General features: G+C 42.5%; 1 protein-coding gene across 2 annotated transcripts in view; it reads right to left on the bottom strand.

Moving 5' to 3' along the window:
* Positions 1-18435, bottom strand: part of TMEFF2 (transmembrane protein with EGF like and two follistatin like domains 2) — a 955470-nt gene that overhangs the window by 722481 nt on the left and 214554 nt on the right. For both annotated transcript variants that reach the window (XM_077448742.1, XM_077448743.1), the window contains exon 3: positions 9835-9964. In XM_077448742.1, the coding sequence (XP_077304868.1) occupies positions 9835-9964 (130 nt within the window). The remainder of the gene's footprint in view (positions 1-9834; positions 9965-18435) is intronic.

The following is an 18435-nucleotide window of genomic DNA, read 5'->3' as shown; positions in this document are numbered from 1 at the left end:
GCAGTAAAAAGGGGTTGCTGGTTAAAATCCCAACCACAACACTACCCTGCCTGGAGTTTGCATGTTCTCCCTGTGCCTGCTTGGGTTTCCTCCGGGTACACCGGTTTCCTCCCACACTCCAAAGACATGCTGGTAGGTTAATTGGCTTCTGCCCAAAATTGGCCCTACTGTATGAATGTGGGTTGGGGACCTTGGATTGTGGGCTCCTTGAGAGTAGGGGCCAATGTGAGTGTGCAATGTATGTGTAAATTGATGGTGCTATATGGGTACCTTAAATAAATAATAATATAATAGATGAGCATCTTAATGAGATGCAATGTACAGGGATAAGGATAATTGTGGACACGCATACTCACTCAGGCTGAACTGGATGGACTGGTGTCTTTATTCAACCTTACTAACTATGTAACTATGAGTAAGGGAGGTGAGATTTGGTTGAAATTTGTCCCTTATTGGTTTCAAAGAAATAATAAGAAACAGAAGAAATCTGTCACTAAACCAAGTGATGAGGACACTAGAAAAAGCCATAAGGCTGAAGCAGATAAAAAGAGATCAGATCCAACCGCTCTTCCCTTCCCATTTAACACTAATCCTTTACCGTATGCTACCCAGATCTATCCAAGTCTTACAATGGAAGATATAGATCTGTTGGCAGGGCACCATGTCACACATTGAAGGCAAGCACAGGCATCCGTTCCAGAGCCATGGGTTGTGCAGGTTTCTGCTCCAAAGGCAGTGGAGCCTGCGCAGTTGGTGCAGATTGCTATGCAACAGATACAGCAGGTGGGGGGGGTCTGGTTCCCAGGTGGCATCAGGATATGGTACCTCTACTGTACCAGACATGTCTGATGCAGGGAATGAGGACTGTGAGACCGAGGCTTTGGGGGGAAGCAACCATACCTGCTCAGACAATAAAAAACGTTCAACAAAAAAGTAAAAAAAAGAGAAAGCCGTTAGGGAAGCTAAAACTCGTGTTGTGAGCATTCCACCCCATACAAAGGGTGGAACGATATATAACAAACCACAGACAGCTTCAGAGACACAAGCAGCCCCCCACCATAGCAGAATCTGTAGCAGAGTCATCGCCTCTTTGTTCGTCTGATGAATCTGGCACATGGGTGAACGGGGACCTCCGAGGCGTTCCCCCTCACACTCACAGAATATGACAAGAAGATAAAGGAGGCTAGGAAGTTGTACCTGAAATCTAGGCAGATTGTCACTGTACTGGTTAAAACTGTGCGCAGTGCGAGACGGAGTAATGTTCTCCCTGTCCCTGAGAATGAGGAAGCTGCAAGTTTCCCTTTCATAACCATAGAAGATGATATGTTGAAAAAGCCAATAGATATTGATGAGATGAGTAAGATAATTAAATATTGCCCCAAACCAGGTGTTTCAACCGGAGGTACATTAGCATACTTAAAAAAAGGCTTGTAAAGGCAGGAATTACACACAAGAGGACATGCACTTAATCAATGACAGCATAGTGGGACACACTACAGCGTGGGAGTGGACCAGGATATCCTCCATTGCAATCATCTCTGTCTCAAATGTGAAGTCGGTGAGTATCCATTACACAGGGAAGATGGGAGAGAGAAAATGTGGACAGAAATTGAAGCTGAGTTAAAGCGGGTTTTTCAAAATAAAGCTTCCCTCCCCACTGCAATAGCGTGTAATCAAAAGGCAAGTAAATCAGCATTAGAATTTTGGTAAAGGTTCATGGAAGTGTGGACACAGGAAGCAGAACTGTCTTTTCGGGATGATGTGATTAGTTTGATGATTCAGACTTACTTATCCAACCTTAAGCCACAGATGGGTCTGATGGTTAAACAGATGGTATATGATTGGCCTACTAATACCTTGGAGGAGTTTCAGGAATGATGGACAGTGGGGATGAGGGGGACTGTGGAGAGGATGGGGACTGTGGAAAGGATGGGGAAAAGCTAGGGGTAAAGGCAGAGGTCTTGCACATCCCCCCCCCCCCCCCGGCAACCTCAGCAGAGGTCTCGCACATTTTCCCTCAGTTAACCTCAGATATTGCTGTTTCAATTGTGGAGCAGAGGATCATTGGAGAAACCAATGCCCCTATGAGTCCCAGAACCAAACCCTCCCAAACCAAACCTACCAGCCCTTGCCATTCACACAAAAAATAGGTTCCAACAGAAATCAAACCAGCCAGCACAAAGACCTAAATACCCCATTCACTGGCCAAGCCAACAGCTGCAATAAAGCTGCCCTGAAGGTGGTATGCCGGCATTCCCTTTTATCTCTCATTCCTATGAGAAGCAACCGATCGTGACATTATATGTCTGCGAGAAATTGGTTCCATTTTTAGCCAACAGTGGTGCAACAAATTCTACTTTAAGTGAGGATTTTTGTTTAGGGGAGAGATGACGAATGCTGAGCTTTCAGTGGGAATTAAGGGGATTGTCACTAAAACTTTTAAAACCCCACCACTCGCAGTGTACCACGGTGCTAATAATTCCAAACTGCCCTGTGAATCTCACTGGAAGGGACTTCATGGGAAAATTAGGCATTAAACTAGAAATGACGAAAGAGGGGGGCATTAATGCATGTTCAAGGTAGTTCTCAATCTGCCCTGTAGTGCTAAATATGGAAGTTGAAACAGATCTTGAGGGAGTGTGGTCAGACAGCGCACTCCATGTGAGACTCATCTCCTGCATCCCCTACAAAACCACTCTAAAAGAGGAGGCACATCCTGTCTATCACAAACAATATCCCCTGTCAAAAGAGAAAGAGGAAGGAATAGCACCGATGGTGGAGCACTTTCTTAAAAAGCGTATTTTAAGAGACTCTTTAACACACCTATAAATCCAGTGAAAAAAGCCGGGTGGCAGTTAAAGGTTTGTACAGGATATTAGAGCTGTAATCAACTTGGTTGTGCCCATCGCAAATATAGTGCCTGATGTGCCAACACTTCTAACCTTAATTCCATCCAATGCTGAATATTTTTCTGTGATTTATTTAACAAACACATTTTTTTTGTCCCAGTGGACCAGGAGACAAAGCCATTACTCGCATTTTGTTTTAGAAATCCCCAAATGACATGGTTATGTGGACTCCCCAGTAGTCTACTTGGTGGTCCTCCAGGCAACCTTGCGGTCTTGGACTTCATGCCATGGCTCAGTCTTGTTACAGTATGTTGATGATTTATTGTTGTGTAGTCCAAGCCAGGTTGCATGCAAAGAGGATGGTGTAGATCTGTTACATTGGTTAGCAGATAATGGTCACAAAGTCTCTAAGAAAAAGCTACAATGGTGTCAGGAAACTGTAGAGTACCTTGGCTTTGTGCTCATCAAAGGAGAGAGGAAAATCAGTCACAAGAGAGCTACGGCTATAGTGGGTCTGCCCCACTCACTAAGAAAGATATGCTGTCTTTTCTTGGTATGATTGTTTACTGCAACCAATGGATATCTGATTGTTCTTACTATGATAACCTCCTGAGACAAGCCACAAATGTTGACATGCCAAACTGTATAAAATGGAATGATGAAATGTGTAATGATTTTATGTAACTTAAAACTGCAATGGTTACTGCCCCTGAACTTGGATTAACTGTGTATGGAAAGATGTTTTATTTATTTGCAAGAGACAATTGTAAAACGTTGTCGGGAGTCCTAGTGCAAGAGCATGGGGGTAAACTTCGCCCTGTTGCATTTTTCGCAAAGGTAATGCCTATGCCTGTGTGAAAGGTGAGAAGGATGAGGTGGTGCCTCAGCATGAGTGTATGGACCTCATACACCAAGACACATCTCCCAGATCTGACATGTCTTCAATCGCTGTAGCTAATGCACAAAATGTATTTGTAGACAGTTCTTGTTCAAGACCAAATTACACCACATATCATGCAGGCTATGCAGTAGTTCAGCTGCCTGATGTAATGTTAGAAGCAAACTCAGTTCCTTTTCAGTCAGCCCAGGCAGCAGAACTGATCGCACTCACAAGAGCTTGTCAGCTCTTTGCAGAACAGGATGTAAACATCTACACTGATTCCAAATATGCATGCGGTGCTGCACACGATTTTGGAGTTATTTGGAAAAGGAGGGGTTACATAACACCTGATGGTAAATCCATCTCATATTCTACTCTGGTACAAATCTTTTAGAGGCAATACAACTTACAAAATCAATAGCTATCCTACATTGCAGAGCACATACAGAACAGCAATATGACATTGCTAGCGGAAATACACTGGCAGATAAATTAGCTAAGGAAGTAGCTAACAGGCAGGTAGCCACTATACAGATGTCCTCCCTGGCTCTGGAGATGCTCCTTCTAGACCAAACCTTATCTGACCTCCAGGTACATGCCATCCCACAGGACATTAAACAATGGAACTTATCAGGAAGCCATGCATACCTGTAGCTAGTGCACCTTTATTTATCTCAAAATATCATGGAGTGGGACACAGAGGCTGGCAGATGAAATGTGAATTACTAGACAAACATTTTTTATCCCAGGACTTCCTTAATTAGTGAAGTCATTTGTTGCTAGATGCATTACATGTTTTAGCAATAATCCAAACAATCTGCACAAAGTGAAATATGAACACCTCATTTACCCATCCACACTGTTCACTCATCTTCAAATTGATTTTACACACATGCCCGAACTAGGCAAGAGACAGGTATATTTACTCGTGATAGTAGACACTTTCTCACGATGGCCAGAAGTGTTCATTCAAGGGAAGGTGCACAGACAGTGGTCAGAATCCTTGTACGGGAGGTAATCCCAAGGTATGGTTGCCCTCTGCAAATTAACTCAGGCAATGGTCCTGCCTTCATAGCCAATGTGTGTCAAGAGTTAGTGAAAACACTGAAGATTGACTGGAAGTTTCACATCCCATACCACCCCCAGAGTTCAGGCATAGTAGAAAGAATGAATAGGACTCTTAAAGATAAAATCAGAAAGTCCACAGGGGGAACTTTCAAGTGATGGAAAAAGGTACTGCCTGCAGTCATTTCAGAGGTAAGAATGACTCCCTGAAGAGCCACAGGTTTCTCTCTATTTGAAGTCTTAATGGGAAGGCTAGACAGCCCCCAATGTTAAAAAGAGGGGATCTTGATCTCATACAGGAAGAGTATGTTAAGAAATTGATTGAAACTTTGGACAGAGTTGAAAAACGTGTCGCTCGCACCTCTCCTTTTTCTTCACAGGAACCAACTCTCCCAATTCCAAGTGGGAGAAATCGTGGTGGTCCAGTCCTTGAACCGTACCAAGAAACATGAGTACCCGTTTGGACCCCCGACTACAGTGATCGCAGTGACCCAAACAGCCATCCTGGTAGAGGGACAGCAGGCTTGGATCCATGCCCGTCGTGTGAAGAAGGTGAACCAAACACCTAAGAAGCAAGACAAAGTACAGAGAGGCGAAGCAGGTGGTACAAGTCCTCGAATATTGAGTGAAGAAGGTGGTCTAGACTCTGAAAAAGATGACCTTGCTTATTTCCCCACAGACTTCTGGGAAGGTCTTGACCCTGTTGCTCATAGTGACTTTGATGGTGTTCCTACCAACATGGATCATAACTCACTGTATTTATCATATGTGGCCCACCCGATAACGCCACTAATAACACACTTACTAGACATAAAAGGACACGACCTGTGCATGGTTCTCTTCAGGAACCGAATGGGGTATTGACATGATGAAAAGGATAAATAATTACTCTGGAATTTTGGATGAGATACTAGATAAGAATACTAGATAAGAATACTGCTGACATTACCAAACTTAACTTACAAACTAGAGCAATGATAAAGCAGCTAGAGCTTCAGGACTTGGACATCGAACGCATGAGCGCAGCCCTCACAGGGTTATGTGAGGTAACAAAGGATTATGAGTGTTGCACCTGGATATACAATACCAGTATGGAGGTGCCCGATTATTTTGACATAATTACTCAGCACAGGGAGGAGGTTGACAAATTACAGGTTGAAGCGACCTTGCTAAGACTTGGAACCCCCTGGGTGACGTGGGAGGGTTTGGTTCCAGTGGAGTTTTCTCCTGGATAAGGGATATTGCTGTTTATTGTAATGATTTTGCTTCTGGCATTACTTTTGTATGCCTGCTGTAGGTTTGTTATGTGCATGATTTCCTGAGGTACTCGACCTCCTGACCCAGCTGCAGCTAATAAAATGTACCTTAACTGTTATTATGGTCACCAAGATGAGTATGTCACAATGAGAAGAAGTAAGTCACCTTCATGACTTAAAGAGGGGAATGTAGTAATATAACTGAACCAAAGTGACTCCATTTTGTTGATTATAAGCTAATTCAGTCTCAGACTTATATTCTAGCTCATTTTGTATTTCCATCTTTGTAACCGCATGTTGCAAGAACACACAGCAAAACAGCTTGCCCAAGCATTCATGCTCCATATATAACTTTAGTCTAGTCTGGCGTTCCTGTTTCTTGTTCTTCTGGGACAGGAAAGCATGACTATGAGTCATGGCCAGATGGCCTATTCACTCTGGTAACCTTATGTCAATTATGATTTTAGGGGTTATAAACATGTATAACCATATGTTGTTGAATTGTTTAATTATATGCATGATATTAATGATATTCAATATATTCCTTTACTAACCACTCCCCCCTCCCCTATTGTGATTGGTAAAGTTGAACCAAATATGAGCTGTATATCCGCCCATTAAAAGCAGACACTTTTTTACTTTGTGTATCTTGTGTTGAGTTGTCTCCCAGTATCGGGGGTCTTCAGTGATCTATAGTATTAACCCTTGGCTGGTCTGTCATGTACCTGGTGTGCCCTTAAAACCCCTTCAGATGGAGGCACTTGCTGAGATAAGGTGATCAACTGTGGTAAGTATTTTTTTGTATTTTTCTGACATATTGTTTTCTTGCCTCAGCTCTGGTAAAACCTTACTCTCTTAAATTTAATTAAGAAGGGAGACAGACCATGCCTTATAGTGGCTTTTAGTAAGTGATAAGAAAGCTTTCCCATGGTATTCAGGTGACCCTCAGTGGAACATGGAGTATATGAGCAAAGGAGGTGAGATTTGGTTGAAATTTGCCCTTATTGATTTCAAAGAAATAATAAGAAACAGAAGAAATCCTTCACTAAACCAAGTGATGAGGACACCAGAAAAAAACATAAGGCTGAAGCAGATAAACTAGAGGTCAGAACCAACCGCTCTTCCCTCCTCGTTTAATGCTAATCCTCCACCGTATGCTACTCAGATCTATCCAAGTCTTAGAATGGAAGATATATATCTGTTGGCAGGGCACCATGCCATACATTAAAGGCAAGCACAGGCATCCATTCCAGAGTCATGGGTTGTGCAGGTGCTGCTCCACAAGCAGTGGAGCCTGCGCAGTTTGTGCAGATTGCTGTGCAACAAGCACAGGTACAGCGGTATAGCGGTACAGCAGGTGGGGGGGGGGGGGCTGGTTCCCAGGTGTCATTGGGACATGGTACCTCTACTGCACCAGACATGTCTGATGCAGGGGGTGATGACTGTGAGACCAAGGCTAAATAGTTCAACAAAAAATAAAAAAATAAAAAGCCGTTAGGGAAGCTAATATACCACCACATGCTGTTGAATTGTTTAATTATATTCATGATATTAATGATATTCAATATATACCTTTATTAACCACTCCACCCTCCCCTATTGTGATTGGTAAAGTTGAACCAAATATAAGCTGTATACCCGCTTAATAAAAGGCAGACACTTTTTGAACTTACTTTGTGTATCTTGTGTTCACTGAGGTGTCTCCCGGTACTGGGGGTCTTCAGTGGTCTGCAGTATTAACCCTTGGCTGGTCTGTCATGCACCTGGAATACCCTTAAAAACCCTTCACATACATTGTATTTATTACATGCACTTATTCACATTCCATAACTTAAAACAAAGATTTAAATATTGCAGCTTAGTCATTTTAAATGCTCTTTTTTGCAAACTCTAGCAATGAAAAAATTTACTTAGTTCACTTTGTTTATGAAGGGGCTGGGGAGCTGTGTTTGCCATAATTAACCCTATTTGTACTATGCTTACAGATATCATCTCATCAATTGGAAAATAGATATAAACACTGCAAATAAAACAGATAAATCCTCATGTGCTGCCTGACTTCAATAATCTAATATTAACTTCTGCAAACACCTTAATGTGTTTCCACAGCCTGACAAACAGTAAACTAAGCAATAGTGTAGCGCTGCCCCAATATATGTAGAAATCAACAACAGTGAATTGTTGCGTGAATTTGCACCAAACAAATACAATAACAAAGCCATAAATAACCTCCAGCCCCTCCAACACCCATCTATTAAACAATAGCCCCATAAACCATCAAATTGTATGTGCATATGAAATAAGCATAATGTAAATCATTATATGATGAGTATCAGTAAATAGCATTCATGCACGTTAAACATCCCGCAGTTACTCATACCCCACAGGGAAACATGAATAATATCAAATTATAAAGTATTGTGATCTAAAATAAGTGAAAAATGTGTCCCATCAAAGAAGTCACAACAGATTTATATGATTCTTTCAGTGAAGTGATCTGTTTAAGATATGATTCAAAACATCTGTATCTTGCAAGCATATCACCAATGTGTGCCACCACCTTCAGGTGTGCATGCTCACTTTTGTTTTATATGACCTATAGGAAACAGGTCAATAAACGCTCAGTGTGATCACTCTCAGGTAGATCCAGTTTCCACTGGCTGATGATGTATTGTCCCCTTAGGTCCTTTTCTCAGGTAGATCAGTGCTCTTCCCTCATCACTAGCCCACTCTTCGGGGGATTCTGCCAGGGCACTTGAGTGAGCGGATGGTTAACAGTTGGTGCCAAACCCTTAACGTATACTCTGGCTGAAACTCTCAGAAGTTACTTTATGATAGAGAACAGAGGGGTCTGGAGATGAACAGGGCATAAGATCAATCATGTCAGTAATCTCATATCCTGTCCACCTTAAAGACTCCTCTATTCTCTACCAACACATTCATGGTAGTTGTGAAGATTGGCAATGAAAGAAATGCTCAGTGGTGAAAGTTTGGTAAACGCAAGGACCTGTTAAACCATAATGTTCTCTGGGAAAAATATTATAATGCACTGGTGGGGGGGATTTGGTGTGACTAGCAGGAACATGGCCAGGAAAGGAGTAGTTGATGGAAGGAGAGGTGATTAGGTAGAACTGCAGCTGAAAGGTACATGTATAAGCAACCATGAATCTGTTTACAGACCAGAAACCAAATAAAACTGATAACGCTCAAATGCCCCAAACTGTTATTCCAGCTGACTGGCCACAATGTTTGCAGGTGCTAGTCATGTTGAACATTGGCTCATCAGACACATTAAGTACTACATCAAAATAATGCCTGTCCACAAACTGCCTCGGCATATAGTGAACTCCTCTTAATAAAAATTGGCTTTGGCTTAGTCTCCTATACATGGGAGAACCACCTCCAACATGTTTTGCCCAGTAGGGGCTTAACTGTAGAGGCCTTGATTGTAAACATGGAGGAAAAAAAAAGGCAAATGAAATAGAAAAAATAATATTCTATGAATTATATCATTGCGTGTATCATTCACATTCAATTATCCTCATACAAAATTATTTGAAACACTGGTCCTATAAAGCTATTATACAGATACTATATTAGAGGTATAATATTTAGAATATATTTAATACCAGTTCTTGCTTGCTTTAACTCTATAATGGCAAAAAACAGTTACAGTATTTGTATCTTTTCAAATAAAAAAAAGGCAACTCTGCGGTAAAACAAACTCAAGTCATTTTAGAACACACAAAGTTTGTTGCTATTACATAACATAATTGACACATACCTGCCACACATGAACCTTCAGCCACAACAAGTATTTCACTTTGCTGCTTGCAGGCTGCTCCTCTTAGGTAGCACTCATTTCGGAAAGTGACTCCATTGGATCCACAGACTGGTATATAATCATGGGGGCACTAAAGTGAAGAAGCAAATAAAAAATTATTACCTACAACATATTATGCTATTATGTAAAATACCTTCAGATTTTCAAAAGTTATGTTAATTGCTGTTTCTATTATCCACTTTGCAGCTGGTTGATCACTTCCTGTCCTTAGACCATTTATAAATGGCCTAAAGTTTAAGTGGTTATACCGGGATCATGTTGAGGCTACAACCAAGATCCTGATATTATTTTTTAAAGTCTGTGATATCCTAAAGGGTAAAAGTGATCCAAACAGCTATCTAGCCACTGGATCACATTTACAGGTGGAAGAAGGGGGTCCCCCCTCCACCTGCCGCCTTTGCTATGGTCTCCCACCTGAATGGGGAGTCCAGTAAGGATGCGACTGGTGGTTTTGGCTTGCCCGGACACAGTGAGAGGAACCGATGTTGTTCTGCCCACTGTGTGATGTCAGAAACTGAAAGCGACAAGGATTTTGTCACTTATGATTTCAGTCTCATGTAAACAAGCTGTTACTGCTTTGGGCTTCAGGTCTCTCCAAAAAGAGGACCTGTCACGGCACATGCTATCACAAGGGATATTGTTCATCTTGCAATAGCAATAACATTGATAAAAAAAAAAATTAAAGGTGCAGTATAAGGAAAAACTCAAATAAAATACATTTTAAAGCAAATGTGCATGTGGGTCCCATACGCATATGTAAATGGTGAGTGCACCACGCGTGAGGAATCAGTGAAAATGTCAGAGCGGGAGCAATAATTATCATGCCAGGCACCCTGTGTAACACTAAACCTGTAACTTGTAAAGGCTTTTAAAGAGTTGCCTATGGAGATTTTGAGGTACCCTAGTCTGGTACTGTTCCACAGACGTATGCAATTCTAAAGCATGATGTTAGATATCCATTTATTTGGTGTAACATCATCTTTTATGTTTTACAAAAAAAGTGGATATTATATTGTGTTTACTAAAATTAATTTAACTTTATTTTTTCCTGAAAATTTGCATTGTCATTAATCGGGATCAAACCAATGCTTTCTTACTGGGAACATTTTTATTTGTCTACAAAACAAACAGAGATTTCACCGCTCCAAGTCAAAACCACTGACAGGCTGCTAGCTCTCCAAATGAATGGGGGTTCCAGGTGCAGGCTGATTGCATAAGCCAAATGTGTAGAAACAGAACGAAACTCTGGATAGCCGCACTCCGGATTGTGTAAAAATTAGATGCCTTTATTTCTTCAAAATGCAAGTGCAAAACTCCATTGAACAAAACGTCACAGCAAAAAGGGAACAAAAAAGGATTTTTGAATAAAATTGCTAACGCGTTTCACGCTACAAACAGCGCTTACTCATAAGCGCTGTTTGTAGTGTGAAACGCGTTAGAATTTTAATCAAAAAACCTTTTTTGTTCCCTTTTTGCTGTGACGTTTTGTTCAATGGAGTTTTGCACTTGCATTTTGAAGAAATAAAGGCATATCATTTTTACATAATCCGGAGTGCGGCTATCCAGAGTTTCGTTCTGTTTCTACACATTTTTATTTGTCTCTTGGCTTTAATGCAAAGTTTATTATGACTGATCCTTATATTTGGCGCTGATTACTAGTTCTGGATTTTACCATCAACTTTGATAGGAGCCTTCAAGAAAGAATATTTCTGGCCTTTTCTGCTGTAACAGCAGCTCTTTTTTATAAACCCTGTTCTTTCCACCACTTTGTCTATCTTACTTCTTTATTAAGAGCAATTAGCATGATACTCCTATGTTTTTGTTTTTTAGCACATTGTACACTATGCCTCATGGACTGCTAGTAGCGTAGACACTCTTCTCTCTATTCTGCAGCTGGCTCATCTGTCACTTTCAGTTACAGTACATGACTTCTGGCCTATAGCCACCCAGAGATGCCAAAATTCAAACTATGCTAAATGCTGTAAAGATTGCTGACACATTGGACATGTACCCTTGGACGCTACAAATCAAACTTTGCTGCAAGACTCTGCTGCCATTCTACTATCATCATCATTTTAAACAGGTATTTAACCACTTGCCGCCCGCCCTATAGGCAATTGACGGTGGCAAAGTGGTTTCATAATCCTGATCGGACGTCATATGACGTGATCAGGATTATGAGCCGCTGCGTGCCCCCGGGGCGCGCATCGCGGCGATTGTTGTTGCGGTGTGTCAGTCTGACACCCGGCAACTACGATCTCGGTAAAGAGTCTCCGACGGAGACTCTTTACCACGTGATCAGCCGTGTCCAATCACGGCTGATCACAGTGTAAATGGGAAGAGCCGGTGATCGGCTTTTCCTCACTCGCGTCTGTCAGACGCGAGTAGAGGAGAGCCGATCGGCTGCTCCTCTGACAGGGGGGGTCTGTGCTGATTGATTATCAGCACAGCCCCCCCGAGGATGCCCACACTGGACCACCAGGGACGCCACCAGACCACCAGGGAAAAGGTAATCCTCCCTAGACCACCAGGGATGCCAGTCAGCACAATGGATGCCAATGGGTGCCCATAATGGATGCCAATCAGTGCCCACAATGGGCATCACTGATTGGCATGCATTATTGTTTGGCACTGATTGGCATCCATTAGTACAGTATAACACCAATGCCGCCTATGAGTGCCCACCTGTGCCGCCTATCAGTGCCCACCTGTGCCGCCTATCAGTGCCCAACCATGCCCATCTGTGCCGCCTATCCATGCCCATCTGTGCCGCCTATCCATGCCCATCTGTGCCACCTATCCATGCCCATCTGTGCCGCCCATCCATGCCAATCCGTGCCAGCTATCAGTGCCAATTTGTGCCACCTATCAGTGTCCATCCGTGTCGCCCATCCGTGTCGCCCATCAGTGCCGCCTATCAGTGCCGCCTATCAGTGCTGCCTATCAGTGCCACATATCAGTGTCCATCAATGCCACCTCATCAGTGCCACTTCATTGGTGCCACATCATTGGTGCCCATCAGTGCCGCCTTATCAGTGCCCATCAGTGTAGCCCCATCAGTGCCCATCAGTGAAGGATAAAACGTAATTATTTACAAAGTTTTGAAACTGAAAATAAAAAAAAACATTTTTTTTTTCAAAATTTTCGGTATTTTTTTATTTGCGGCGCAAAAAATAAAAACCGTAGAGGTGATCAAATACCACCAAAAGAAAGCTCTATTTGTGGGAAAAAAATGATAAAAATTTCATTTGGGTACAGTGTAGCATGACTGCGCAATTGTCATTCAAAGTGCGACAGCGCTGAAAGCTCAAAATTGGTCTGGGCAGGAAGGTGTTTAAGTGCCCTGTATTAAAGTGGTTAACTTACCCATGAAGAAAGTGCCACTGTACTACCAATAAATAATCAAGTATTTAAATTGACATCAGTAAATACTTTAAAACGGTGACAGCAATGGTGTAAAGGCAATAAAGACCCCATTACAATTATATATAATTAAAATGAGAGAAATCAACTCAGCTTCTTGCAAAAAGAAAAAGTATTATGCACAACATGAACACTTGTAATATTCATTTCTCCTCTTTTACTGCTCTCCTTGGCATATAGCAAGTCTTAAAGGGGTTGTAAAGTCAGAAGGCGTTTTTATATTATGCATTAAGTTAAAAAGCCTTCGGTGTGCAACAGATCCCCTCGGCCCCCCTCATACTTACCTGAGCCACATCTCAGTCCTGCAATGTCCACAAGTGTCTCAGCCGACCAGGACTCACCCTCCTGATTGGCTGAGACACAGCAGCGGTGCCATTGGCTCCCGCTGCTGTCAATCAAAGTAAGTTAGCCAATCAGGAGAGAGAGAGGGGACGGGGACAAAAGGCAGCTCTGTGTCTGAATGGATACATGGAGCTGCAGCTTGGCTTGGGTGCCCCAGTAGTAAGCTGCTTGCTGTGGGGGCAGTGAACAGGAGGAAGGGTACCCAAATACCCAATCAGCTCCCACTTCCTCCCGGAGCCGGAAGTAAGTTCACCTCTCCCCCATCCCTCTCAGCAATCATCTGGGACACGTCACAGGTCCCAGATGATTGCTGGGGCAGTCATAGCACGCAGTACAGCTCACACAATGTTCAGTGTGCCCACAGTGACAATGCCAGGGCCGGAGAGAGAAGGGGGAGACGTGCAGGTCTTCATTCCCCCACTTCACTGGACCCTGGGTCAGGTAAGCATCCGATTATTAAAAGTCAGCAGCTGTAGTATTTGTAGCTGCTGACTTTTATTTTTTTTATTTTTTTTGTTGGAACTTTAAATTTAACACTGAAAGAGAACACATAAAAGACCACACAAAATAATTGCAACTTTAAAAGGGAAAACTCTCAACTTTAAAAGGGAAAAAGCTCTCAAATACTTAGGGATATGGTTGACACAGAAACTTGACTCACTTTATACAAGAAACTTTCAACTCGTTTTACAAGCTATAAACAAGGATTTAGATAGATGGTCTTTAAAATATTTCTCTTGGTTCGACAGAGCAGCCATCATCAAAATGACAGTCTTACCTAGAATCCTGTATTTTTTTCAGACCATCCCAATCCTTTTACCTTCAAATTTCTTCCAAACCCTACACTCCATACTCAGGAGATTTTTATGGGTGACTAAAAAACCCTGCATCAGTCTCCAATTACTTACAAGAGACAAACAAAATGGAGTCATGGGCTTCCCAAATTTTAAGAACTACTATCTTGCCTCACATCTCACCAGAATTATAGACTGGACATGTCATGCAAACAACAAGGATTGGGTGGTGCTAGAAAATAATTTAGGTCCAATACCTGTGACACATTCACCCTGAATACCATGGGACTCCTGCCCCAAACAATTGAAACAAGACCTCCTTGTAGGGCCAACACTTAAAAACCTACAAAAAGTGACTCAGATCTCTGGCTTAACAACATCCCCTGACCCTCTCACACCACAGATTTTTAACCCAGACTTTCCACCAGGAATGAACAAATCATTCCAGTTGCACAGACATGAATATACCTTTGCTGGCCACACACTGTTTCAAAGGCAAGAAGGTAAAATCAATCTCAGAAATGCAAATTGAGAAGGGACTAACATTCCTAACATATTGGGAATATCGTCAAATTCATAGTTATGTCCCGAGACATAATAATCTTATGAGACCTCTCACGCCATTTGAAACTGTGTGCTTCAAGGCAACTAAAATTGAAAAAAAACATTTCCTCATCCTATGCCTGGCTGCAAGGCTCTGGTCTTTAGGTACCTAATAAACAGTGTTTTGGGAAATTGCATTAAACACGTCCTTTACTAAGGACCAATGGCAACAAGCCTGTGTGTTTGCACACAAATGCGCAATTAGCACACGCCTATAGGAATCTTCTTTTAAGTGCCTGATGAATTGGTATAACTCGCCAATCAAAACACATAGATGGTTCCCCATGGTTTCTGACCTTTGTTGGCGTTGTGATCAGGAAAGAGCATATATGGTGGGACTGCACCTTGATTCAACCATTTTGGCAGAAGGTCTGTGAAATCATGAAGCTTATCACTGAGACATCAATTCGATTAAACGCAACAAGCTGCTTACTATATGTCACTAATTGTTCAATGAAACAAACAGTATAAGGGATCACTGACCAGATTTTTACTCACTGCTATGAAAGCAGTGATCCCCAGATACAGGGGAAATACCACCACTCCTACAATCAAAGATTGGCTAAACAAGGTACACCTCCTCCATAATATGGAGGAGATTAGGGCAACAGCTCAAGAAACATTAAAAAAATTCAATAAAACATATACTCTAGAACATACAAATCTATGGTATAGAATTTATCCCAGATTTATCTGGGACCTTGGCTTTCTGTCTCTTCCCTTCCTCTAATCTCACCCTCTCTTGGGTCTCTCTTGGTTTTCCTACCTAAGTATACTGTATGCCTTAAACAACCTACGCCTATATAGAACGTATGTTATATAACTATCTAAGTAATAATCAGTTCATAGTAATATACAAAGTATCTACCTTAACCACTTCCCACCCGGCCAATGCACATATACGGCCGGGTGGGAGCCGCCTACTCCTGATATGACGTTCAGGAACGTCATTCAGGAGTAGCGGGATCGCGCCCGCGCAGCGGCGCGATCCCGATGCGCCCGTGTCACCCGGACACGGCGCATCTCAGATCGGCAGGAGGGCTCTGTGATTGGCCCTCCTGATCACATGACGGCCGTGTCCAATCACGGCCGTCATGTGATGTAAACAAACAGCCGGTTGCTAGGCAATCGGCTCCTCCTCTCCTCACACAGAAGTCATCGCTGTGGAGAGGAGAGCAGATCGCTGCAGCCGGCTGCTGATCAGTGAGTATGAGCTGCTTTTTACAGCTTTTTACTCACTGATCACCAGTCTAGTGTACACAGTAAACACACCACACAGTAAACACATCACACAGTATAAACACAATGTCCCCACACATGTCCCCAAAACATACATGTCCCCAAATAATAAAAACACATGTCCCTAATAATAAAAACATGTCCCCCACATATGTCCCACTAAAATCACATGTCCCAATGATTATCTGCACACATATGTACGTGATCACCTGCACACATATGTACATGATCATTTGCGTACATATGTCCGTGATCACACAAACCAATTATTATACACTTAACGGATTTTTTTTTTACCAAAAACATGTAGCAGAATACATTTTGGCTTAAATTTATGACAAAATTTGATTTTATTGGATTTTTATTGAAGTAGAAAAAAGAAAATAGTTTTTTTTTTCCAAATTTCCGCTTTTTTGCGCTTATATCGCAAAAAATAAAAAACGGAGTCGTGAATAAATACCACCAAAATAAAGCTCTATTTGTGCGAACAAAATGATAAAAATTTCATTTGGGTACAGTGTAGCATGACCGCGCAATTGTCACTGAAAGCGCTAGAGCGCTGAAAGCTGAAAATTGGGCTGGGAAGGAAGGGGGCGAAAGTGCCCTGTATTGAAGTGGTTAAGGATAGTAATTGTATATTAAAATTATAACACAAATGGACATGCTACAAGTCCAACAGTCACCCTAATGATTAATATGAATAAGCGCACAAGCGTTTTGTTATTTTATACTTAATGTTGAATTTACAATTTATAAGATAAGTACGAATGTTATTATAATTATAATTGTACAATTGATACTACTTTTGATCTTACAATAAAAACTTTATTGATAAAAAAAAAACAGGAGAAGGGGCCTGGTACCCAGAAGAGGAGGATCTGGGCTGCTCTGTACAAAACCACTGCACATGGGAGGGAAGTATAACATGTTTGTTATTTTTGTAGAAAAAAAATACAAAAAAGCAAGACTTTACAATCTTTAATGTTTGAAGCTGCAGTTACTAGCACTACAAGTGGACATAATGCTTCATTTAAAAAAAAAAAAAAAAAAAGTGTCTTTAAATGCTTTCTACATGCTTGAAAAAAATGAGTTGACTTATAGGCATGACCTAGGACAGTGGTTCTCAAACCTGTCCTCAAGTACCCCCAACAGGCCATGTTTTGTGAACTTCTCTTATGCCGCGTACACGCGATCGGACTTTCCGGTGGACCAGAGTCTGTCGGACAATTCGAACGTGTGTGGGCTCCAGCTGACTTTTTCTTCCCAAAAGTCCGCTGGACCTAGAAATAGAAAGACTGGCTTTAAATTTGTCCTCCGGGGATAACAACATCAGGGGGGCGGAGCGCCATGACGTAGGAGCGGCCGCACGCCGGATCTCCCGAGAGCCTCGCTCTGTCTCCCCCTCCTCGCGCTCTCGATGCTGGGCTACGTTCAACGCTATCGGCCCACGGAGAGCTCCAGCAGTGCCGCGCCATTCTAAACTAGGCTCTGGCGGTCCCTGAGATCCTCCCTAGTCAGCTTGCAGGCGCGGTCGGGACGAACGCTGGGACGAACGCTTACAGCCAGCCTTTGTTTGGTGCAGTGAATCGGTGGAAGGTCTGACAGATGTCTATCCCGCAGCGAGGAAGATCCCCTAACCAGAAGACAGTTGAATCTGGAACCTGGTGCTAGAAAAGGAGCTGTGGATCCGTGGTGCTGCGTATGTGCCTGGCGGCGTTCTGCGGTCGGTCTATGATGGTGGTATTGCGGTAAGATAAGCGCTCAGACGGGGGCAGGGGCAACCCAAAGCTGGAAGCGGCTAAGGATAGTATACAGGACAGCATACCAGATAAGAAGGTGCATATCTCTTGGCTATAAGTTTGGGCTTACCTGTGTTTACCCCCCCCCCCCCTTATTGGGAATAAGAAGGTTGTTCCTGGATGTTTTTGGATGTTCCTGAATGTGCACCCTGAAGGACAGTATCTCTCCCGTATACCCCAATCCGGCTGTAGCCAGGCTATAGGTGTAAGGGGAGAGGAGAAGGGAAAGAGATAAGAAGAGGAAAAGGAACAATTTGTTTGCCGCTGGAACCTGTTCTATCTGCTAATCCCTCCCTGCTTCTTTTTCTCCTTTTGTTTTAAATACAAAAAACCAAGCGGAT

This window comes from Lithobates pipiens, unplaced genomic scaffold, assembly GCF_037356315.1.
Source record: "Lithobates pipiens isolate NorthernLeopardFrog02 unplaced genomic scaffold, aLitPip1_a1.2 Scaffold_22, whole genome shotgun sequence".
Classification (NCBI taxonomy): domain Eukaryota; kingdom Metazoa; phylum Chordata; class Amphibia; order Anura; family Ranidae; genus Lithobates; species Lithobates pipiens.
This window is presented reverse-complemented; position numbering and strand designations above follow the sequence as displayed.